This window comes from Symphalangus syndactylus, chromosome 17 (genome assembly GCF_028878055.3).
Source record: "Symphalangus syndactylus isolate Jambi chromosome 17, NHGRI_mSymSyn1-v2.1_pri, whole genome shotgun sequence".
NCBI lineage: Eukaryota > Metazoa > Chordata > Mammalia > Primates > Hylobatidae > Symphalangus > Symphalangus syndactylus.
Genome location: NC_072439.2, coordinates 49,199,730 through 49,223,296, shown reverse-complemented (window position 1 = coordinate 49,223,296; position 23,567 = coordinate 49,199,730). Strand labels below are relative to the sequence as shown.

The window sequence follows — 23,567 nt, the reverse complement described above, 5'->3', positions numbered from 1 at the left end:
TGGCGCCCATTGGTGCGTCTGCACTCCCCCCGCCCGCAGCCGCCGCGCCAACGGAGGGCGCGCCGAGGCGCCGCGCGCAGCTCATTGGCCCGCCCGCCTCATCAATCCCAGGTATTGTAAAGCGCTTGACATCCCCTTTTGACAAACCAGGGCTGCCAAGAGTAGCAACTTTTTTTTTTAGCCAAATTTTTTCCCTCTTCTCACGGAAATTTTTTTTTTTTTTTTTTTTTTTTTACTACTATTCCTTTTCCTTCTCACAGTCATATGCATTCCTCCTCCTCCCTTGCCCCCCTGCACCCCGGCGCGGCCCTTCCCGAAACCAACTCTTCGCTGAGCGATTAGAGACTTCGGACGTCTCCGGGTGCAGGAGGCGGGGATGGGGCTGGTAAACACAGCAAAGGCACTTCCAGAATGTCCCGATTCAGCAACTTTCTTTTCTTTCTTCCCCCTTCCCCCCTCCCTTCAAGGGCAGCAAAAGAGGCTTTTGTTATTTGCTCCTTTTGAAGTTTGTTTCCCTCTTGCTTGGTCCCCCTCCTGTTTATAATTTAAGATCTTGGGAGCACACGGGCACTATGCTCTCTTTACAAAAAATGTAATTTCTCTGTGTAACCGGTAGCCTCTGTATTTCTCGCTTTTATCTAATCAGACTTCCTGCACCACTGCACCCACCCCCCGAAAACACACACACACACACACACACACACACTCACACACACAGGTGGATGAAAGCGCTTAAGTTTCCAGGTTATTGAGGTTTGAATTTTTTAATGGCAAATTTGAAACATTGTTGCCAGTTTCCTTTACTTTTTCCCTCTCTTGCGTTATTTTTCTCTTTTCTGCCTTTCCGTTGTCTCCTTCGACTGCCCCCACTAACCCTGTCTCTCCTTACTCCTGTTCCCTATTTGGGCCCCTTTCATTCAGGTAAAACTGTAAATTTCCCAATGCGCCATTGTTCCCTTGGGCTGCCCAAAGCTCCCTAGAGATCCCCGAATACTTTTTTGGTATTTAAATCCCCAATAGATAGGACCAATGTAAATTTTGTGACATTCAAACCTTTTCTAGTTCACAAATCAGTCACCCTTGTCACAGTTATTGAAATTCCGCAACTCGCCACACCAGGACGGTGGAAAAAGCGGGCGCGGTCTTTGTTGCGGACCAGGCTTTTGATCGCCAGAGAAAATTTACTTACCTTCAGATGAGTGAGCAGAAAAAGAAATAACACTCCCTTTGATTTAGTTAGGAAAATGCAGACATTTGGATTCAGTGCAAACATACAACACTCGCTTGTTTTCGCGATGCGGCCCTCGATTAACCTGTCTTTGCCTAGCGCAAAGTCTATTCAACAACTGCGCGTAGTTTCTTTTTGTCCCTTCCACAAAGAGCCATTGACTATATATTAAAATGATTGTTGAAAGGTAGGGGAGTATGGTACTTAAAAGCAGGAAAAAAAAAAAATCCCTGTGACTCAATCAATTAAGCCGAGCAACATTTATGCATTTCAAAAAATGCACGCGGATGCGGGGGGTTGTGGGGATGAAGGTTGCATTTCTCCGCAGCTCTGTTTAAAACCCAGCAGTCCTGGCCGAGGGTTTAGCTGAAGCGTCTGCATATTCATTAGGTCTAATTATTTTCTAGTAAGGAAAACACAAAAAGCCAAGAGTCGGAATCCTTCAATTTACCCTTTGTTTCTAACTTCATTTGGCTTCTTTGCAGCTGAATCAAAGCCCTAAACTCTTTTTCCAAACAAAGAAACCTCAACTCATCCTTTCATAGGCGGCCCGGTTAGGAAACTCACCGTGCCCCAGCGAGAGGAAAATGAAAATGAATATATTTTTTGCCCTGACGCCAGCGCTGACTGCACTGGCTGGAGGAAGGCAGGGTCAGCGTCCGCCGCTCCTCGCCTTTCTGGTTTTCTGGTCTTCTCACCGACTAGATTCTCGCTTGGGGCTGGCCGGCGGGACTGCCCTTTCCATGGGCTGTGCTTGCTCAAAAGTCGGCTTGGGTATCCGGGATGATTTCCCGGTGCCTGAAGGGACCTGGCTGAGCATTTGTGCTTGCGCTGGGAAATATAAATTCGAGAAAAAAAATTAATTGTTCTGTTCCCATCAACAAGTCTGAGTCTAGCAGCCCAGCATTTCCCACCAACTTTGAGTGGAATGGAATGAGGAGTGGAGGTAAAGAAAGGGCTGAGGCATCTTTAAAAATTATTATACACTTGGTTAGGAAAAAAAAAGATATATCGGAGGCACTAAGTCTTTTTACCTACAAGGGGAAGTTGGATCCTGCTTCCCCTGGAGTTGAGAAAACCTCATCTGCAAGGAGAAGTTTTCTCCAGAGGCTATATTCCTCTCACTAGGGAGAACCGATATTGAACCCACCTCGCCCGCCTTTCAGAAAACACACGCGGGAGCGCGCGCGCGCACACACACACACACACACACACACACACACACAAAACAAGGGAGGGGACCTAAGGGGGGAAGGGTAGCTGTTGGGAGGGGGAGAGGGAAAATAATTCTTCAAAAAAGAAAAGTCAGTCTTCTCCTCTCCAGTCCTTGGAAATCCAACGGGGACGTTGACAAGAGGATATTTTTAGGAAACACATCCAAATATACAGGGTAAGAGTGAATGTGAGAAAAAAAAAAGTTGTGGGTTGTAGAAGTTATCAAGTGGGATTTGCGGCGCTCTCTGCAGGAAACGCGAGCGGCTCCAGTTCAAAGCCACATGCACCAACGTGACATATAAGCCATTAAAATATCATCCTGACGGCTCATTTCTGCTTCATCATACATTCCCTAACTGCTTCCCGAAAGCTGGGAAAGGAGAAGTGAAGGATGACCGCCTCGCTGGAACCACAAAAGAGAGGCTTGGAGGGGTCTGTGGTGCCCTCTCAGCCACCCCGAAATGATGTGCAGAAATGAGGCGATCCTGGCAACAGGTGGAGTGGGGTAAGTGCCTGAGTCCAGGGGGCAGACAGATGAGACCTGTACCTCCAGTGACCGGGTAGCAAGTGCCCTCAAGGGGGCCACTGGCACCCAAACCCCAGTGGGGGAAGAGGCCCAGCCAGTCTTTCTGCCCCATCTCCTCCTTCACCCCACCCCCCTCCCCCAACCGTGGATACAGGCCCCACCTCACTGACACTAAGGGGAGGAGGGGGTTCCGCAAAGGGGCAACGCAGAGGATGAGTCCATCCCTTCTTCCCAGGAGGAGGCAAAAGGGGTACAAATGGGGCTCCCACTGGCACAGGAACCAGGAGCGGTTTGTTGCCTGCCTGCCTTCCCTTCTCTCCTTGTAAATTGCCTGGGTGCCCCACCGTGGGCACAAGAATGGAAGTCGTGGCCCAGAGCTTCCCTCGCGAAAAATGAGCAAGGCGGGTGCCGGGAGGGGGCCTTTACAGGAGGTATCTCTGCTCTGCCCCTAAGGGGGTGGCTAGGAGGGTCTCTGCTTCCCCTCTCCAGGGTCAAAGCGCCAAGTTAGCCCAGATGGCAGCAAGACGATGGAACTTCTCCGCCCCAACCTGACGGCAGATGCCGCCTGAGTCCACCTCCGAGCGGCTCCTTGCCCTCCCTCATCCTGGTCCTGCCTCAGGAAGCTGACTGCTGGGATCTGCTCTCTGCGCGCGGTCAGCAGTGGGTTCGGGACTTGGCTTTCTTTATCTCCAATCCGAACAAAAGCAGCAACTAGCTCTCTAGGGAGCAGGCCGCAGCTCCTAGGATTCTGGCCCCTAGCCTAGACCCAGGGGCATTGGAAATTAGGGGCCAGTGAGGAGGGAATAGAGCTGAGCTGTGAAAGAAAGCTAGGACTGGCTCAAAGGATGGACCTGAAAGTTGGGGTTGATGAATGGCCCATGTCAAAGTCTTAGGAAAGCGGAGGGGCTTTGGAGGGTTGCACTTCGGCCGTCACCGTCTTCAGGAAACTCCCTTTGGATTCCAAGGTCATGTTTTCCCCCCTTTCCGACAGTATTGTCCTCGCAGCGACCCACACCACTGCACGCCGCTCTTTTTTCTCCCGTCTCAGCCGCCTGCAGGTTGGGGGAGGGGTGATTCAAAGGGAGGGCTAAATGCCCAGCCTGATCTACTGATACAAACTCTATTCTGGGCACCCGGAGGCTGCCCGCACTTACTTCAGCCCCGAGCTTGGAAACCCAAGCTTCTCCCTCTAGAGAACAGGAGAATGAGTAAAGGCCCCATGCACAACCCAGTCTCAGCAAACTCCTGGCGCTTGAGGGTCGAATGGAGGGGAGCCAGAAAGGTGCAGGGTGCAGATGAGTAAATCAGGCAGCGGGCAAAGGCCGGGGCCAGTTTCCTCTCTGGCTCGGAGCTCCCTGCCAGCTTTTAGGGTTTTTGCTCTGCGCCCGCCAGGGACAAGTTGCAGCGGAGAGGTGGGCATGGCTTTCCCGCGCCTGCCGTCTAATCAGTAAGGAGCAGCTGGGGAACTGGTCTCTAGCTGCAGCTGACCTCTGACCTTGGGTAGTCCTGCGCCGGCTAGGTCGGCCCCACAACTTGCAGCTTTCGAGGCTCCCCCAAATAAAAATGGTGCTTTTTGCACCTGCCCACTGTTCCATCTTCTTGGCTCTCCTCCGGCACTATCAATCACTGGAGCTCCCTGGCACCCATTCCTCTTCTCAAGGTGGGGGCAGGAGGGCAGATTCCAAAAAGTCTCCAGGATGTGCTATGGACTGGCAATTAAGATGCCGTGGTTGATGTGAGGAGCAAGCATTTGGGGAAAACGAAACTGAGTTTCTACATTCCGTGGTTGTTTGAGACCTCAGGTCCAGGGGCCCCAGGATTGCTCCCAAATTCTCTCACCTCTCTTTCAGCAAGATGACTGGCTTGTTTGCTAAGTGGTGTCAGAGTTTGAACTAAAGGAGATGTTTACCCTGGTTCCCTGTATAGGCTGTGTGATGGAAATGCTACAGACAGCCTCCTAAGGTCCCTGTTGCCTGCCCTAGTCCAACCTCTGCAATATTTGTTTGCATGTCTATGGATCTGTAGTGCACAAAAGGCTGACAGGACCTGGGACAGAAGTGATCCAGACCTCTTAGAAGTTGGGTTGGGGCTGCCTTATGGGTGGACAGGGATCTCTAGGGAACCTCACGCCCATTTCCCCCAGAAGCAAAAGAGTAAATTCTATTATTGCCAACCAACCAGGACTTTTCCATGCCAGACATCCTGCCATGAGGAAATTTCAGAGCGAGGATGCCCAGCATGCCGCCCTTCTGTAGGAATGCAAAGTTAGGCCTCCTTTCTTTCCTGATTTGTGCTGGAAGGAGCTTATTACCTTTGGGGAAGAATGCCTTTTGGTTAGAAAGAATTGAAAATAATAATACCCTCTGAGAAAAGGTGAGTCTAACCCCTGCCTCCCAGGCCTGGACCTAGAAAATAGGGGAGATGGAAGGGTAAAAGCCGCCAAGGTATTTGGAATTCTGGTTGGAGGTTGAGGGGGAGAGAGAGAGAGAGAGAGATCTTTGTGCACAGAGAACTGGATACCCTTTAAGATAACAGAGTCCCACTTGGATTTGGCCTGTGGTTCAACAAGTTAAACAACTGCTTGTTCTGTGGGCAGACATCCCCATTGACAGAGGACTCACTGTGTTTGTCCAGCCTGAGACCTTTTCAATGACTGTTTTTCTTTCTAGGCCAAATTGAGGGTGGGGGCCGGGTAGATGCTTCTGTCTGGCTGCTCAACTGCCTCAGCCTTGCCTGACAGAGGCAGAGGTCCTCAGGATGGCTTTAAGTATTTAAGGCGGCCAATGGCTTGGTAGCTTTAGCCACAAGGTGAATCTGATGAGTAATGTGTATATCTTATGGGAGGTGTTATTTCTACCCTTCTCCACTATGAAATGTTGATGATTTGAACCAAATGGTTAAAATTATACCTTTTTAACCTGACAAATTTTATATTAACTTTAAAAAGTCAACCGGTGATGAATCCCAAATGGGTCTGGGGTGTGGGAAATGTGAGGCTAAGGAATTCTGCACCACCACAGGCAGAACAGGATTTGAAAACCTGCAAAGAAATTCCTTTCCTTTTGATTCCAACAGTTATAAATCAAATTTTAACTGCTAACCTCTCAGAGTTCACTAGGCTCTCCTCACCACACCTCACTAAATTTCAGTTAATAAACTTTGGAAAAATAATAAGGTTTCTTATGCAATTAATTCAAATTTGAGAAGCTACAGATTTTTGAGTACTGAGTAAAACAGAGCTTACTTCTGCTTGCAAGGCAGAACAACAAAGGAGTTTCAAATAAAAGCCTAGCTGGGAAATTATAATTTTTCGATGTTTTTATCACCAAAGATATATCATTTTGCAATATGGGCAGTTGCCGGCAGAATCCTTTTCTTTAGCTTCAAAATTTGAAGATGGTCAAAGAAAGACCAAAAGATCTTCAGATCAACTCCTTCTTTCATTCATACATTCAAACCACAGAATGTTGCCACACAGACGTGTAAAATTGCTTAACTAGTGACTGTCACTCTTTTCTTCCCAAACAGGCTCAAAGTCAGAAAATGAGATACAAGACATCCTTGGTGATGAGGAAAAGATTACGGCTTTACCGAAACACTCTTAAAGAGTCAAGTAAGTTAAAATCCTCCTTTGAATATTGGTTTGCTGGTTTCTTTTCTTCTTCTTCTTCTTTTTTTTTTTTTTAAGTAGGAAGTTTTGTTTTGTCTTTTGTTTATGTTGGGTTGAGAGTTTGGGGGGAGTTTCTTGAGTTCAAATGAAACTTAGAACTCCTTAGTGTTCAATACATTTGCACACAAATCAATGACACAAAGTCCCACCAGCAGCCAGCTAATCCCCCTCAATGCCTACTCATCTGGACGTTCCAGAATTAATATCTGATGATTCTCTCATTGAAACAACCACCCCTGACCTTTTGCAATTCCACTGTCACGTTATTCTATGACATATTCATCTTGAATTCATTTCCAGACAATTTGATTGGAATGAGGTTTGACATGTATTGGCTTCCATGAAAGAAGCAGACTTTGATCTGGATGATGGGGTTTACATGATATACATCATCTTTACCAGGGATACCAGCCTTCTGCAATGTGGTAGTGATGAGGTTCCCACAATGTGGTGTCTGAACAGGGAGTGACTGACAGCTGCTCTGTCAGGAATACCTTAATTGTGAAGAATTTAATTTAATATTCCATTTAGAATAAGCATATGATTTAGGGTGGGGTATTTTCCCTTCCAGGCGTCTAGTTTTCCTCATTTCAACTATATCACTAGCTGATGGTTGCCTCCAAAGATGTTCCCTCATTGGTAGGCAAAGGAACCTTCTTAACCAAAGTCAACCATTTCCTACCCAGGAAATGGCTCTCTGTATTATCTGGGGATGATTTAATGGCAAAAGTCTCAAAAGAGGTATGAGTTAATATGTAAATTCAGTTGTTTTGATTCCTTAATGCTGTTTTGGAAGATCCAAAAGCAATGTTTCCTAAGCTTTTGTCACAGGATGTTTTGTAGAATCCTTGCTTGGAAATTAAAGCATACCCAAGTATATTTTCTTCCATACTCAGTTCCATTAATGATGTTTAAAACTCAAATTTCCATAGCAGAGGAGAAGAATATCCTCCTTTATTGCCAAAATCCTAATAGATCTCATCTCCTTTGCACAATTTGGGCTTAGAAATATGGATGGGCTCCTGGGGCTTAAGTTATTTCTTTGCATAAGAACAGAGACAACCTCCTTCTGTAGGAATCTTGAAGTCTGTCTGTGACTAGCCTCTAAAGAAATTTACCTCTGTTTAGGTTGGCAACCTGGCCAGAAACAGGGAAGAAAGAACTGAACAGGTGACTATTGATTTAGATGCAGAACATTCAGATGACAAGACTTGTTTCTAGCCAGGTTCTATACAGTGACCCTCAGCTGAGTAAGGCCCAGCTCCTGATCTGGGCATTGCTTACAGTAAATAATCATCATTTAATTTAGCATTGCTTAAAATATTAAAATGGAAAAATAGCCCAGCTGTTGATCTGAAATATCCTCCATTTTTTTTTCTTTCCAAGGGAGTGAGATCAGACATTCAAACCAGTGATTTAAGGAGCTCTGGCAGATGGTAGGGCCACAGAATGTTCTATTTCTAGAAAAGAACTAGGAAATCACTTGTTCATGCCATTGTATTCATCTGGGTAGGGTTAGCAAAAGTGCTTAGGACATGATTCTGGGCATTGGTTTGCAGAGGCTGTGAAGATTGAGAGATATTTGGGGTCTAGTGGTGGAATATGCTCCAAATAGGTCCCCATGAAAACAAGATTCCAGTGCTTCATTTTGACGTGTGCTAAAGATCTGTGGGTTGTGAGATACTCTTTTTCTCTACAAATGAAGCAGAAAAGTAGACTTAACAATGCTATAGCTCCGGGCATGGGTAGGAATAGAATGCTTCAGTCAAGCATTTGGTGTTGGAGGCAGGTATAGTGAGATGTTTCTGGAAAAAAAAAATCTGAAGACCACTGAGGAGACACCATTCCTTAGACTGCTCAATTGATAATCTCTGTAGCCTGGGTTCCCTGCTTCCCAGGCTCTGGAGGACTCAAAATGATCTCTCTAAAGACTAAAATATGCCTCTCAGATGTTGATGCCCCATCACCTTTAACTGGATATGCTTTGGGGCTTATTTCAAAGATATACCTTGAAGACCCTTCTGTAATTGCCCAAAGTTCCTTGTCTGTAAATATTAGTTGTACAATTGGTTTTCCCTTATTGCTGTCTCTGGGGAAATGTCCTTCTAGGAGAATGTCTGGTCCCATTGCCGGGTTTAGCCAACCAACATATAGACCATATAGCTCTAAGGAACTTGCAAAGATCAGGCAACCTCAGTGACCTGCAGGTCTACTGACCCCTGGCTACTCAAGCAAGAAGCAGCTACCCAAAATGGGTCCAGATGTTTTCAGCTTTCAAGAGAAGGCTGCATCTGGGAAGGAGCTCCATGTGGCCAGCCTACTCTCCATGATTTTGGCTGAATCAGATGTGTTTGCGCTTTTGCTGCTGGCACAAAAAAGTCATACACAAGTTCAAAGCTTTTCAAAGGCAAAGTGACTAACAGAAAGTGTGTAGTAGGCTAGCAGATTATGTGCATAAAACCTCTGTTTCTTAACCCGGGAGTCCAGAGAGTCAGTGGTTAGAATTCCAGAGGACCCATAAACTTGGATGAGAAAAAAATGCATCTTTATTTTCACAACCTTCTATTGGGAAGTTGGTGTTTTCTTCTATGATGAATATACGCAGCAAATGCTGGACTATTAGGAGTTCAACAGACTCACCAGGCTTCCTAAGGGTTCCACAGCCTGAAACAACTAAAAACCCCTCTTCTCCTATCTGTCCGTACTGTTATTCAAATATTTGATGGAGGTGGGGTCACAGTGTATATATTAAGAAATCCAGCTGGGTGTAGTGGCTCGAGCCTGTAATCCCAGCACTTCGGGAGGCCGAAGTGGGCAGGTCACCTGAGATCTAGAGTTCAAGACCAGCCTGGCTAACATGGTGAAACTCCATCTCTACTAAAAATACAAAAATTAGCTAGGCATGATGGTGGGTGCCTGTAATCCCAGCTACTTGGGAGGCTGAGGTGGAAGAATCTCTTGAACCGGGGAGGCAGAGGTTGCATTGAGCCAAGATGGCGCCATTGCACTGCAGCCTGGGCGACAGAGGGCGACTCTCTCTCAAAAAAAAAAAAAAAAATCCATGTTTGTGCAAATCAGTCTTAAAGCTAAAGTGAGTTTGACAAACATTCTGAATTGTTAGTTTTAGGTTGCCTAGGGTCCAGTGGAGAAAAAAATATTTTAATTGCTGGACTATTGCAGAAGTTCCCCTGCACTTAAACCTGAATACCACATAAGCTGAACAAGTTCGGTGTTAAGATGTGGACAGTAAAAACAGCTGGGCAAGGAGTCTCAGGTAAAAACATACTCTGGCTTTTGTTTAGCTTTTTGGAGCCCTTCATGGGTTCAGTCCAGAGTTGCCTAGACAATTGCATCATTCAACATACACCTGTGAGGTGAAATGTCTCATTGAGATGTGTAAACCTTTCACTGGAAACCTGGCCATGCCACTGCTTGGATGAAGGGAAGACAGGGGAAGGATCAGAGAGATGGTGCCTGTTGGTGGAGGAGTAAAACATGGGAGAAGGTGAAAGCCAGGGAGACATATCCTGAGAGTCTAGTCACAAAACTGCTGTGTGGAAGCCCTTGGTTTTGAGAGTAGGGAGTGGGGGTCTGGCAGTCAAATACTCTTCTCTGATATTTTTCATTTTTTTTTTTTTAAATACTGACGAGTATCTATTGGTAGAGTTATCCAAGCTCTTCCTGTAGAAAGAGCAGAAAGACCTGGACGTGTCTAAGTGGAGAGAAATTGTGGAAGTTAATCCCTCCCTAAAGTGCACCCAAGGGAGGAACAATGCATTAAATGAAGGTCTCAAAGAATCTGCCAACCGTTATACATCAGTTAATTATTTAAAAAAAAAAATTTTAAAGCCTTATTTACTGACCAGGAAATGTATAAGAATAGTCCTTGGTGCTGGGGATGGGAGGAGGGGCAGTTCAGTCAATTTCTATTCAGCATTGCTGGTAATCTGCCGAAACTTCTTGCCTCTGCTAAGGTGTATGGGACATTTTACTCTATCTTTAAAACTTTTCTTAAACATACAAGCCTTTCTCTGTTTTGGGGGGGGGGCACTTTTTATGGCCGCCAGGGAAGCCCAAGCACTTAGGCTGGCATTTTCGGCTGCAGCGACAAGGCAGGAGTCCCGGCCAGCAGCCCTTTAAATCGCCGGACGACGCAGCTGACCTTAGCCGGTCGGCTCAGACAAAGGACTACCGCCCGCCCCCAAAGCCCCCCAACCCCCGCCCCCCGGCTTTTGCCACACTCGACTGAGCCAGAACTTAAGTTTTTTTTCAACCAACCGACCCCCATCCCACCAAGGTGGCCCCCCTAGCACTGGAGGGCATCTTGTCGGAGGCGGTCACGGGCCTGCAGGCCCTCTCAGAGCCTGGAAGGGGAAACGCGGCGTGCACTCTCTACAGAGGCCTAAGACGAGGTAGGAGGAAGCAGAGGAGCCTCGGACCGCAGGCAACAAGTAGCCGAAGCTGAAAGTGGAAGTCATCCTTAAATCCCCTTTCCCAGAGGCTCCGTAAGACTGCAGGGTATAGCGCTCAGGATCCCTGATTGGCCCAGGGAGATCCGAGAGCGAAAATCTGTTTCTCCTGGATGCAAGCCCGACTCCTTTGTTCCTCTGGCCAGCCGGCCGGCGGGTGGGTGTGACTTGTGGCGGGTAGAGTCCTTTCAGGAAGACATGGGTTCAAGCCCAGCCTTTCCAAGCCGTCACCACTTCCCACCTAATCCTGTCCCTGGTCGGGGCCAGATCCTTGGGTTTCGCGAGTCTTTGAGCATTCCAACACCGGGGAGGAGGGGCCTGCAAGGCTAAATGGGAAGAGAGTATGGAGGAAAGAGAGGGGGAGGGAAGAAGAAAGGAAGACGAAGTGAGGTAGAGGGTTTGGGTAAAATAAGAGAGACGAAAAGGACCAGAAAGATGAGGGAAACGAGACATTTCGGAGAAAGCCAGAAAATAAAATTAGGCTCAACAGCTGCTAGTCTAGGAGTTTCTCAGCTCCTGGCTCCTGAGTCAGCAACCTCCTTTGGCCCTTCGATCCCGACCCCCTCCTCTTGCCGGCTACAGGGACAAACTGCCCAACCAGACCGCCATCTCTGCGCACACGATGCTGCCCATCAGCCCCGACTGAGGTCCCGCAATTCTGCCTCCCCAAAGTTGTGGTGAATGGTGGCATAACCCAGCCCCGAGTACTTCCAGGAGCCCTGAGTCAAAGCTGATCCACTCAGCTTTCCAGAAAGGAGGGGGAGGAGGCTCAAGGGGAGAGAAAAGGATTTGTGCCCGGGTCAGAGCGCATGAGCAGTGGAAGCCTGAGATGCTGTGGGGGTGGGGTGAGGGAGGGAAGGAGGGTATGTGTTTGGGGGAGAGGTGTGTGAGGGGTGGGTGTTGGAGCGGGGAAGTGTGAGAGATAGATAGAGAGAGACCGACCGCGTGCGGCAGGACCTGTCATCACTGACGTCGGACCCGGCCGCGGGCCAATGGGCGACCTAGGCGATTGTTCCTCTCTGTGGGTCCAGGCCACGGCCCTGAATCTCTATTGACTTCCTAACGCGCCCTGCTGCTACTTCTGTAGTGTGCAGGATTTCGCCTAGGCATTAATAGCCAAGGGGGTGGGCGCGCCCAAATCCAAACCTTGGGAAGTAGAAGAGAAAGAAAGAAAAAAAAACTTTACACAAGTTTTTTTGTGTGGTTTTCCTTTCCCCTCCCCACTGTCAGGTGGCAGTGGTGTTAGCGGCCTGGTACAGGGAGCTCCGGCGAGCGTGGGCCCGCAAGCAGCCGGCCGCCCTCTCCTAGCCAAGCGGGGCACTGAAAATATATATGGCTGGGGCGCTTCAGAACCACCACCACCTCCAACATCATCATTTCTGTCACCTCCACTCCCTGGCAGGGCACCGTGCCCCGGAGCGCCCCGGGGTGTTAGCCGCCAAAGTGCGCTTGGGGCTCAGCTCCTACCCCTCTGGAGCAGAACCCCCAGCAATCCACAGACTCAGCCCTGCGCCTTCCATTACCCCTTACATCTACGCTGCCGCTACCATCCCTTTCTAGCTCATGGCACGGCAGGGGACTTGGCCGAACAGCAGTCCGGCCCAAAGGCGGCGGAGGTATTTGGCCTCGCTCTGTCCATCGGGTTCACTGCTGGCGCCGTCTGGCTCTGAGTTCCACGGCTGACTGCAGAGGCCGTAGTGCTGCAGGGCTGGGCCTGCCCCCCGGGGCCCAGGGAAGAGCGTGCAGCCCACGCCACCCGTTCTCATGCGTGCTATTTGTTTCGACAACAGGTAGCAGCTCTGGACACCATGGCCCCCAGCTCGCCGCCGCCTCCAGCCCCTCGGTGTTCCCGGGCCTCCACGAGGAGCCTCCCCAGGCCTCCCCCAGCCGTCCTTTGAATGGACTCCTGCGTCTCGGGCTCCCTGGAGACATGTACGCGCGGCCAGAGCCCTTCCCGCCAGGGCCTGCGGCCCGCAGCGACGCCCTGGCAGCTGCTGCAGCCCTGCATGGCTACGGGGGCATGAACCTGACGGTGAACCTCGCTGCGCCCCACGGTCCTGGCGCTTTCTTCCGCTACATGCGCCAGCCCATCAAACAGGAGCTCATCTGCAAGTGGCTGGCGGCCGACGGCACCGCGACCCCGAGCCTCTGCTCCAAAACTTTCAGCACCATGCACGAGCTGGTCACGCACGTCACCGTGGAGCACGTCGGCGGCCCGGAACAGGCCAACCACATTTGCTTCTGGGAGGAGTGTCCGCGCCAGGGAAAGCCCTTCAAAGCCAAATACAAACTTGTAAATCACATCCGCGTGCACACGGGCGAGAAGCCCTTCCCTTGTCCTTTCCCGGGGTGTGGGAAGGTCTTTGCTAGATCAGAAAATCTCAAAATACACAAACGAACTCACACAGGTCAGTATTCGGCGCTGTTTGTCGCGTGAGGACCCTCTGGGGAAGCAGGCCCTCGGGTCTGGATTTCCTCAAGTCCCAACTGAGGGGAGGGGGAAAATATTTTAGTGTTGTTTCCATGAGCCAAGGCCATAAAATATTAATTATGCGCTTCTATTCTTAGAATCACAGAAGTTTCCGGAGGCTGTGTGTAGGGAGGATAGTGCGGGATTTCTGTTCTGGGGGGACAAGGGTGAACGTGCCTAAGACCTTGTGTGTGCAAACATGTGCTCTCTGTTAAGAGTATGATTTTAAGATATTTTAAAACAGCATTGTTCCCCAAAGTCGTAAAGACATAAGAACAGCTGTCTAACTTTTTTCCTGGTCCCTTTGGAATTGCGCGGCAGAACTCTTCCACCTGTCGTCCTGATAACCTGGCCCACCTGGACTGAGAGGTTACCAGGCCCTGGAGCCTTCTTTAGGAGTTGGGGGTCTAATGGGCTAACTTTGTACCTATTTTTGAGCCTTGGTGGCCGGACACTAGGGATGTTTGGTGAACCCTCACTTTCGTTTTAGCACAGACCTAACGGGAACTATCCACCTTAAATATCATTTACCAAGCTGCTAAGGGAAATGGGGACATGTGTCAACTACATCTGCTACTTCTAGTTACCAGAAAAAAAGGAGTACCTTTCAAGAGCCTGCAAAATTGAACTCCTCTGGCCAGAGCATCTCTAATTAATACAACTGCAAGGAGAAAGTTTTCACACTTCCAGAACAGCCTGTGAAGTTACATTAATTAGTTTAGCAGCCATTGTCTGTACTCTCCTTAGTTAGGGTTTTCTCGCTCCTCCTCCCTGGAAGTTTAAGAAATCAACATCTTTCTCCCCTCCCCCATTTTGGGGGCGGGAGAAGGGGACTGGTGGGGACAGGAGAAAATAAAATGAATTCCAGCTTGATGCCCCACTTCTCCTACTGCCCGGTGCCTTGCCCCTATTCTTACTCTCCCCTATTCTTGCTGGAACATCGACAATTGCTGGAGTCAAAGAACTTCCTAAGGCTAGTTGTGCTAACGCCTATCTTGTCCCCAAACTCTCCCTTCCCGAGGAAGGTCCATGGCCCGGACACTGGCACATGCGGAGACCAGACCAAAGTCCACTTGGAGCCTGGCACTTTATTTCTAAAGCTTGTCTGGAAGTGTACACTTTCCCTGAGCTCTTTTCAGGGTTTCCCACAATGTCGCATGGATCTCACCCCCTCACCCGAAGTTTTAGCTTCGGGAAGGGGCGGTAGGTCACACTGGAATCCTGGCCCCAGGCCTGCTACTCCGGGAGCTGGCGGCGGACACCCGGAAGGTAGACTCGCAGTCCTGAGCTGGAGAAGGAACTCATCTTTAATGACAGGGTTTTTTGTTTTTTTTTTTCTTTTTTTTTAAACAAACAAACTTTTACAGCTCTTTGCCGGCCCACTGTTTGAATTCTGTGAAGCAGAAAATAGTTAAATTCTTAGCACAGTCGACCTACAGCAGAGAAGCAAGTTCAGTGCGCCACGGCTGGCTCAGGTTTTCGTGTTTTCAGGACAGAATTTTGTGCGTTCTTTCGGTTCGCGGTTCTGATTCATTAGCGGTGGGGGGTGGGGGAAACAACAAACAAAAACAAACAAACAAACAAACACGACCAACAACGAACTACAGAGTCTGGCCTGCTCGGGCATTTCCCTCAAATCCCCCTCCTAAGTCATAAAAAGAGGAGAGAGAGAGTGAGATAGAGAGAGAGAGAGAGAGAGAGAGAAAATGTTTCTCAAATGGCAATAGACCTCACTACAAATTATTCATGAAGACAGTTCTCGATTCAACAGGAAAATAATTGCCTTTCAAATATTAATGGCGTTTCATTTCCTCGAGTCGCGGAAGCGGCAAACAGGAGCAAATTTCTCAGGAGTTGAGATTCTCCCTGACCTGAATCCGGGGCCTGGCTTTGAAGGCGACTGTCCGCACCGAAAGGATTCACTTTGTGGCGGTCACAGCGATCCCGGAACAATGGTGCCTCCGGGAGGGAGGCGCTGGCCAGCTACCGCGCTCTGCCTGGCCACCGTCACCCAGCTCCTCTCCCGGGACCCCTCGGCCGGGGCCGGGAGCTCGCCACACCTTCCCCGGCGTCTGAGGGCGAGTCAGTGCTGGGGATCCGAGGTAGAGGAGAAGAGACCGCGCCGGGGCGCAGTCGCCGGGACAACCAGATCCAGCCACAAGTGCGAGAAAATGGCGCTGGCCCAGCTAGCCCGAGCTTCCGAACTTTGTCCGGCGGACCCGGCGCAGGGTCGGAGAGGAGGCCTTTCCGGACTGCGGGGCCTCTGGGATGAGAATCTGGGTCTTTCACAGCGCAGCCCCAGGCCTAGGACGCTCCGAGCGGGCTGCAGGGGCCTAGCCCAACGCCGCCTCTTCACATTCACCCACCCACCCAGGGCGCAGTGCAGGGAGCTGGAGGGAGGGGGAAGGACTGGAGGCCGGGTGTTGGCGGGGGGCGGGGGTGATGTCAAGCGCGGAGACCAGGGCGCCTCCTGCAGCTCCGGAGCAAGCTGGGGCGCGGCCTCACCTGGCCTCCTAGGGGCCTGCGAACTTCCCGGCTGCCGGTATCACTCAGTGTACTGCTGTTTTCTCCTCTGCTCCTCGTCTGGAGCGAAAAAATTGTTTTTGTTTTACGTGAATGTCCAGCGAGGCGCTCACGAGATCGGACAAGCTTTTGGCGGGATTTGTGTGTGTGTGTGGGGGGGGGGCGGGGGGGGGTTGTTGCGGAGGGACACCAAACTCTAATTCCATTTCACCTCTGTTTTCTCAAAATAAGCTTGGTTTCTTTTGCAGGCCCTGAATTGTATGTTTTTTGTAAGTTTTTTTTTTTTTTTTTTTTTTTTTTTTTTTTTTTTTTTTTTTTTTTGAAAGGGAAGAAGGAAGAAAGTTTGGGTTTGCAAATGCTGGCAGGAATCAGAGGAGATAAAAATAGGGGCAAATAGGAACACTGATTTATTCCGCATCTTTCTATCACTGCTTTATCAAATGGTGCCAGTGTCCCTCGAAATGGCAGGTGCCAACACCTTCCAGAGGGTTTAGTGTACTAGCTATGCTCCTGTAGGGTGGGAATCCAGCGACCGGGTGGTGCCGGAGACCCGGGCTCAGGAGCCGCTGATTGCGCAGAAGCGCAGGTTGTGCGCAAACCTCTCTGTCCGAGCCTCAACAGGGCTCGGGAATTGGGGCTTTGTTTGTTCTAACCAGCCCCAAAGCGCCTGTTTTTCCTGGATAAGGCGGGAGAAGCAACTACAAAGGCAACAGTTCTCCAGCTGTGCGTCTTCCTCCTCAGCTAGACGCTAGGTAGCCGGTCCCTTAACTCAGAGCGCTGGGAGGCAGCCATTTGTTTAAAGCGCCCAGAAACCTTCTTCCCCCATTTCCGCAGCACTTGCAGTTCCGTCAGGAATCTAGGCTTCCGGGTTCTCGGGGTCCTTTCCTCTCCTACACGTCAGCTAATTCAGGTTGCCGTGAGCTCCCCGATTGGGGCTCGGTCCGGCCAATTTTGTCACTCTAACGTGCACTCGCGCCTTCCCTCGGCTCTACAGTGCATCGCAGCCACGGATCCCAGCTCCTCCCCGGCCTATACCAGCCGCCTGGTCGCCCTCCAGTCTGCGGAGCCAGGCCTGGCCTGACAGCAGCAGCTGTTTTCTTCCCGAAGCCTCAGCGCTCAAGGGCGTGGTTGCGGTAGAGACCTTGGATCCCACTTGACCTGTGCGGACCCTACCGCGCCAACCCCTCGTCTTAGGCCCGAGAGGCCCGACAGCCAGGTGGGGGTGGTCTGGGCAGACTGGTCGACATCGCAAGTCAGTTCGGACTGGGAGGGCCAGCTGCCCACAGCACGGTCTCCGGGAGGCCTCTGGAGCAGCGTAATAAAATATTATTGCTGGCGAGCGTATCTGGAGGGATCCCGGAAGGTTTAGGCAAGATTTGAAGAATGCTGCTAAATGTTTGCCCTCAGGGGGTGGAAGGAAAGAGGGAGGGGGCTCCATATCCTGTAAAAATCTCTTCTAAAGTGAATCATTGCTCAGAATACCTTTCCCTGCAGCACGAATCCACTTTATGCACACAAAATGTGCATCGGCTGTGCATCCTTAAATTATTTCATCGCTTTGGCATTTGAGCAAACCTACTTTAGGAAACAATTTAGGCCAGGATGGGGGTGGGTGGGGGGGGGGATGAACGGCTGGGCGGGGTAGCGGCAGAGAAGTTTGTCTGAAACAGCAACTTTAAATCGAGATGTGAGCTTCCCCGTTAACTATATTGTGAGCTCCTCCTTTAATGTATTTCCGAGCAGAGGTGCTTCTGGTACCAAGTGGAGAAAATTTGGAGGAAACAACCCGAGTGGATCAGGATTTTCGAGGATGGAAACTCGACTAAGATGGAGTCACTGTCGCTCCTCCTCCATACCCTCCCCATGAGCCCAGACGAGGAAGGCGGGAGGGATGGAGGCGTTCAGGAGAGGGCACCGGGGGCGCTCTCTGCACGAGGGAAAGGGGTGCTCAACCTGAGGCGCCATGGAAAGGGATTTCTGAAAATATTTTGTAGTTCTTTTCCAGAAAATCAGAGACGAATGGGGGAGGGTGGCAAGCACCTGACGGGAACACGACCCACGAGCACTAATGTCTCTGCGTTGCCTCCGCCAGGCGAGAAGCCCTTCAGATGCGAGTTCGAGGGCTGCGAGCGGCGCTTCGCCAACAGCAGCGACCGTAAGAAGCATTCGCACGTGCACACTAGCGACAAGCCATACACGTGCAAGGTGCGGGGCTGCGACAAGTGCTACACGCACCCCAGCTCTCTGCGTAAGCACATGAAGGTGCACGGGCGCTCGCCGCCGCCCAGCTCTGGCTACGATTCGGCTACACCGTCTGCCCTCGTGTCGCCCTCGTCGGACTGCGGCCACGAGTCCCAGGTGGCCTCCTCGGCGGCGGTGGCGGCGCGTAGCGCCGACTTGAGCGAATGGTACGTGTGTCAGGGCTTGGGCCCCATTGCGGCTGCCCCCGCCGCGACTCTCAGCCCGGAGCTACCACCTGGCCCTGCTGCTGCCGCCGCCGCCTCCGGTATTAGGGCTGCCTCTGTGGTTGCTGCTTCTGCACACACCGAATGCAGAGTAGGCCACGTTTCTGAGGCATGAAGAGGGCGAGGGCGGAAGGAAGGAAGGCCGGCCAGCCACCTGTAATAGTTGCTGGAGCTCACGGAGTACGCTAATATAATGTGCATTATTTTAAAAGATAAATATGATCCCCCTATTTATTCTATAGTCACACTCAGCACCATCACTCCCACACTCGCCTTCATGACTAGGTATCATAAAACCAGGGTTAGGGGCGAAAAGAGACAGGCAGATGGAAAAAAATTGGAGAATTTATATGCAATCCTGGCAACTGCAGATGACAAAAGTAAAGCCACAAATTTCCCGCATGCTTCGCAGAATGGGAAATATTTTTCTCGAGGACTGGGCCGCTCCCACCCCCACTCTAACCCTCCCCTCCCCCACATTAATTCCAACCTCAGAAGTTCAGATCAAGGGAAGGGGGCAAAGGGAATTCCAGAGCCCTTTTCTTGACTCCAGTTTCTTTCCTCTTTGCCTTCCTATGGTTTCCCCTTCCCTAGGTATCCTTTGAAACAAAAAATACACAAGTCCTAATTTTTCCAACCTCCTCTATAAAGGAGATAAGGGAGATTCATCGTCTTTTCAGCAGGGAGTGGGTAGGTGGTGGTTAGACGCTTCCACCCCTATGGAGTGGCCTGGGCACACAGATAAACATCTGCCTGTAGTCCACAGACTCGATATACGTTGTATACTTGGGGTAGGGAGTGAATTCAAAACAGCAAGAAATACAGACAAAGGAACACCAGAGAGGCTTCAGGATTCAATGCCGTGAGACCTCCCCGGGCCCTTTTCCCACCCCAACCCCTGTAGAGGCTTTGCCTGTGGAGTCTTGTAGGTGCTTGGGCTTCGGGTGTAGAGCGAGCTGATGACGTCACTGAGTCGAGGCCTCTAAAGTGGAGAGACCTGACCTAGGCCGCCGTGTCTGGGTGAATTGCGTCACTTCGGTGATGGTCTTTGTCAGTAATTGCACAATGTTGGTCTTATTTTTAAAAAGGTGTAGGAGGAACTAGAGAAATGATCCACAATAATAAATACTGTAAAGGCAAACACCCAGTGGGTCTAGATTGAATGCGTATTTGATATGCTGCATATGAAGTCCCCAGAAAAAAAGAACCAGATGTTGAAGGAGGGGGCGAGAAAGGCCTTTGCAATTGTTGCCAAAGGGAAAAATATCAGGTCCTGTTTCCCCCCTCCCCCCATCTGCAGGGAGAATGGGGCTGCCCCAAAATCCTAGCTAAGACTTGAAGAAGTAAAGGAAAATAAAATAATAAAGCTTTGGCAGATTCATCCCAGTTCCCTAAGAATTTGAAAATCAGTGTGTTTGTACTGGGGAGGGAGGTGAGTTTTCTCTCTGGGGAGGGCCCCACAAAAGACCTCAATTTAAAAATCTGAGCCCAACAAACAATTCCTGGCCCTGCCACTGATGAATTTTCTTCTGCTCTATCCTCTTCAGACACAATTAGACAATTAGCACTCCTGCCCGCAGCCCCCACAACTTTCATCAGATGAAATAGCATCCTAACTGGAGTAGAACTATTTTCATGACTCCAAATAAAAAATGCAGTCTTCCAAATACACCCTTAGTGAATCCGTCCTTGAGAAAGGGGGACTGAAATTCCTGCCTACCCCTAATACAATAGGGCCCAGAGGCTGCCTGACCCAGCGCGGGCAGTCGGCAACAAACAACTCCTTCCCATAGTGAAACACCAACCCCATCACTAAGGTGCAGAGGGCATTTGCGGAACTTGCTGCTTCTGCCGATGTTTAAAAAGTCCCCCTTCCTGAAGTAGGACTTTTTTCTTTCTCTTCTGTTTCTAGGCTCCCCATTTTGCTTTCTATCTTAATCTAAAATCATGAAATAAAACAAAAATGTTTGGTCGGCCACTAATCGCCTTTAATTTTTCATTTGCTTGTTACAGATGTCCACCGCGTTGCTCGCAAGGTAATCTCGCTCCGCGCAGCTGAGCGCCCCGCATCTCGCGCCTGCTACATCAAAGGGCCCGCGCACAAAGCAGTGTTTCTTCGCCACGGTGCATCTTCATGGTAAGTTAGGATTTCTATGGCAATGTGCAAGTCGCACTGAAATCCTGAAAGGCCAAGCCTGGAGCCCGTCCAGGCTTTTCATTAAGGACATAATATTTACGTCTAACAGACCTTTTTTCTTGTGTATACAAGTATATATTTTTGTTTGACGCGGACTAAATCATTTTCATTTAATTTCCGGTAAACAAAACCCACGCGAATGGGCACTTGTACCCGATCATAATAAAAATGGATAATAATGTGAAGGAAGAAAAGAGCCGCTTTAATCGCCGCTCAGCCCCCTTTGTTTCTGCTTTCTGCGGTGATCAGAGGGCGCATTTGGGTTTGATGGCGAGTTTCTAAAGGCGAGGAAATGGTTTGTAAGAGGGGAAAGAAAAGGAGAAAGGTCTAATCAAGCTCGGGTTGTTCAAAGAGTCGGGTTTTGGGGTTGAAAGTGTGAGTTTGACGGTGCATCAGCATGCCGCGTTAGGCTCGCCATGGAAATACGCGCGGGGAGCGGCCGCTTCAAAGGCGGCACACTTCACTACAGACACTCTATTAAGATACATTTGCGCTGACCTTTGCTTTCACGCCATTTAATACTGTCACTGCGCTCTCCAGTATATACTTCCTTTCTAGAACCCGACTTGCCCACGTTTAGGGGTTCACTCTGCACCCTGATGTGGGAGGCTTTGGCGCAGGGGACACCTTCAGGAAAGGGAGGAGCACAAGGACTCTGTGCATCTTGACTGCGCCCCAAAGAGTCTCCAGGATCAGGAGTGAATGATTTTAAAGCAGCCTCCGAAGCTTAACAAATGAGCATTCCAAGTTCAGTTTTGTGCAAATCGCCTTTCTGACTCTTGAGTAGGATGGAGGCTTAAATTTAATGGGGACTTGGGGGGAAGGGAGCCACCCTGGGGGAGTCTGAGGAGTTCAGACTGTGCCCTTGGGAATTTCCACTCTGGCTTTCCGTGCCACTCTTCTTCCTCTCCATCCCATACGTCTCTTGCGGCCCCTCAAACTTGTTTCTTTCTAAGGCAGGGTGTGTGGTACCCTTAGGCCTGGACTTGTCCTAGATGAAAACTCAAGAGCCCAAGGCCAAGGGGATGTGGGGAAGATGGCAGGAAAGTTAGAAGTCCATGTTCCCTTAATTGTCTTGTTGTTTATTTTATCCAAGTACCCCAGTGAATAGGGGAAAAATAAACACAGTGAAAAAAAAATCAAACAGTGGAGTCTTCTTTAGTGCCAGTCCTTGTGGTTGAATAAAAAGGATGGTCTGCTTTCTATTGAGCTGAGAAATCTTTGAAGTGGGAGTTATTATCTGAGACATTCCTGCTTGTCGTCCTAACAACGCTGATGAAACGTAAAAGGTTCTTTGTCAGCGATTTGTTCTCCTCTCTGTCAAACTCCCTCTGCCCCGTTAGTTTCAAACCGTTTCTAAAGAGATAAAAATCAAACTTCTTTTAAAAAAATATCCACACACAGCACCAATACATAACTTTAGGTCTAAGTCTTGCTAAGGGATAAACAAAAGCAATGCCTAGACATCAGGGTCAAGGCCTGGCCTGGTGAAGTATGCAGAAGTTGGGGGGCCCTCGGGACAAGCTTTGGGACATGAGGAAAAGAATGCAGAGAGGGTGCAAGCAGAATACATACCTTAAGTCTATAATTGTGTGTCTGCTTCTTTCTGCTCTGGCTTGCATTCAGTCAGCCCAAGTTAGGTCACCTAGATGGGCTTCCTTTGGGTACCCCTCAGGCTCCTAATATTCTTGCCCAGGATCCTTGGAACTTAAGAATGCAGCCAAGCAATTGTTAATACCTCCTGCTCCTTCAAAGCCACCTCTGCTAAAAATAGACCCATTGTGTGTTTCTTCTCACTAGCAGCAATCAGCAAGCCCTTTCTGCCATTAATAAGGAGAATAGCTGAAGGAGAGAGATGTTTTATTAATTTCCTGTTTCCTTCAGAATCTTGGCAATTGAAGTTTAGATGTTTTGGTCTACAACACAGTGATCAAAAATGCATGTAAATGCCCATCCTTCCTCTCATTCACATGTGCAGTTGTTCATTTTATATTGTGCCCAGCAAAGAAACTTTCACCCAGTTCAGGTTTCCCCAAAACTCCTGTGGTGGTTTTAAAGGTGGTTTAAATAAATAAGGATGTGCTGGTCCCCCTACTCTGTGTGTGCTGAATAAATGACTTGTAAAGAAGTTTTTCCAAGCTGTAACCCATGCTGTTATTATAGTTGCTGCAAAATGTTGTTCCTGATATTGATTTTATTTGTTAACTGGAGGTCTCCATATGTTTGTTTATATTGCTAATTTATGAGAAAATGTAATAATTGCAATGAATATGAATTATACAGACAGGCAAACATTTTGAAATCACAATTCACATATACACAAAAGCCTGGCTGAAACCTTTAGACTCTTTGTACCCTCTCTACCCATACTGTTTGTGATTTATCCTGTCTCTTTAGTGTCAGTTAAATTATGAACTAACTTGAAAATAAAAGTTGTTTGACTGAAAGTGATTGTTGAATGAACAACAGAGTTGAAAGCCATGGCTTGATCTTGTAAATATGTAAATGTAAATGATATTAAATCTGTGATTCCTTTTCCCTCCAAAGGCCTTTGTGTACATGGCGCTCCATTTGGCTATTTTCTTTGGAAATAAATAATGTGATGTTTCCCTTCCTCTTTTGAATCCTGGTGTCCTGTTATTGTTTCTTCATCCTGGCAGAGATTCGAGGCCCTCCAGAAGCCTCCAATTCTCTCCTCAGTCTTTCTTCACCGCTTCACACAAATATCTCTGGGGGCCTAGTCTCAGGACAGCAAAAGAGGGGCCCCCTAAAGCAGCCATTGTGATAAAGACTTCTCTCATCCC

The 23,567-nt window shown here is 49.2% G+C and overlaps 1 protein-coding gene across 1 annotated transcript; it reads left to right on the top strand.

The window, feature by feature from the left end:
- Window positions 1-3,639: 3,639 nt before the first annotated feature.
- ZIC4 (Zic family member 4) lies at window positions 3,640-23,387 on the top strand. The gene is given in 6 exon segments (XM_055248543.2): window positions 3,640-3,873; window positions 3,876-3,934; window positions 6,498-6,582; window positions 12,899-13,516; window positions 18,194-18,509; window positions 20,580-23,387. Coding segments are annotated over 6 exon segments (1,116 nt in total). The 5' UTR covers window positions 3,640-3,836; the 3' UTR covers window positions 20,581-23,387.
- The last annotated feature ends 180 nt before the right edge of the window (window positions 23,388-23,567 follow it).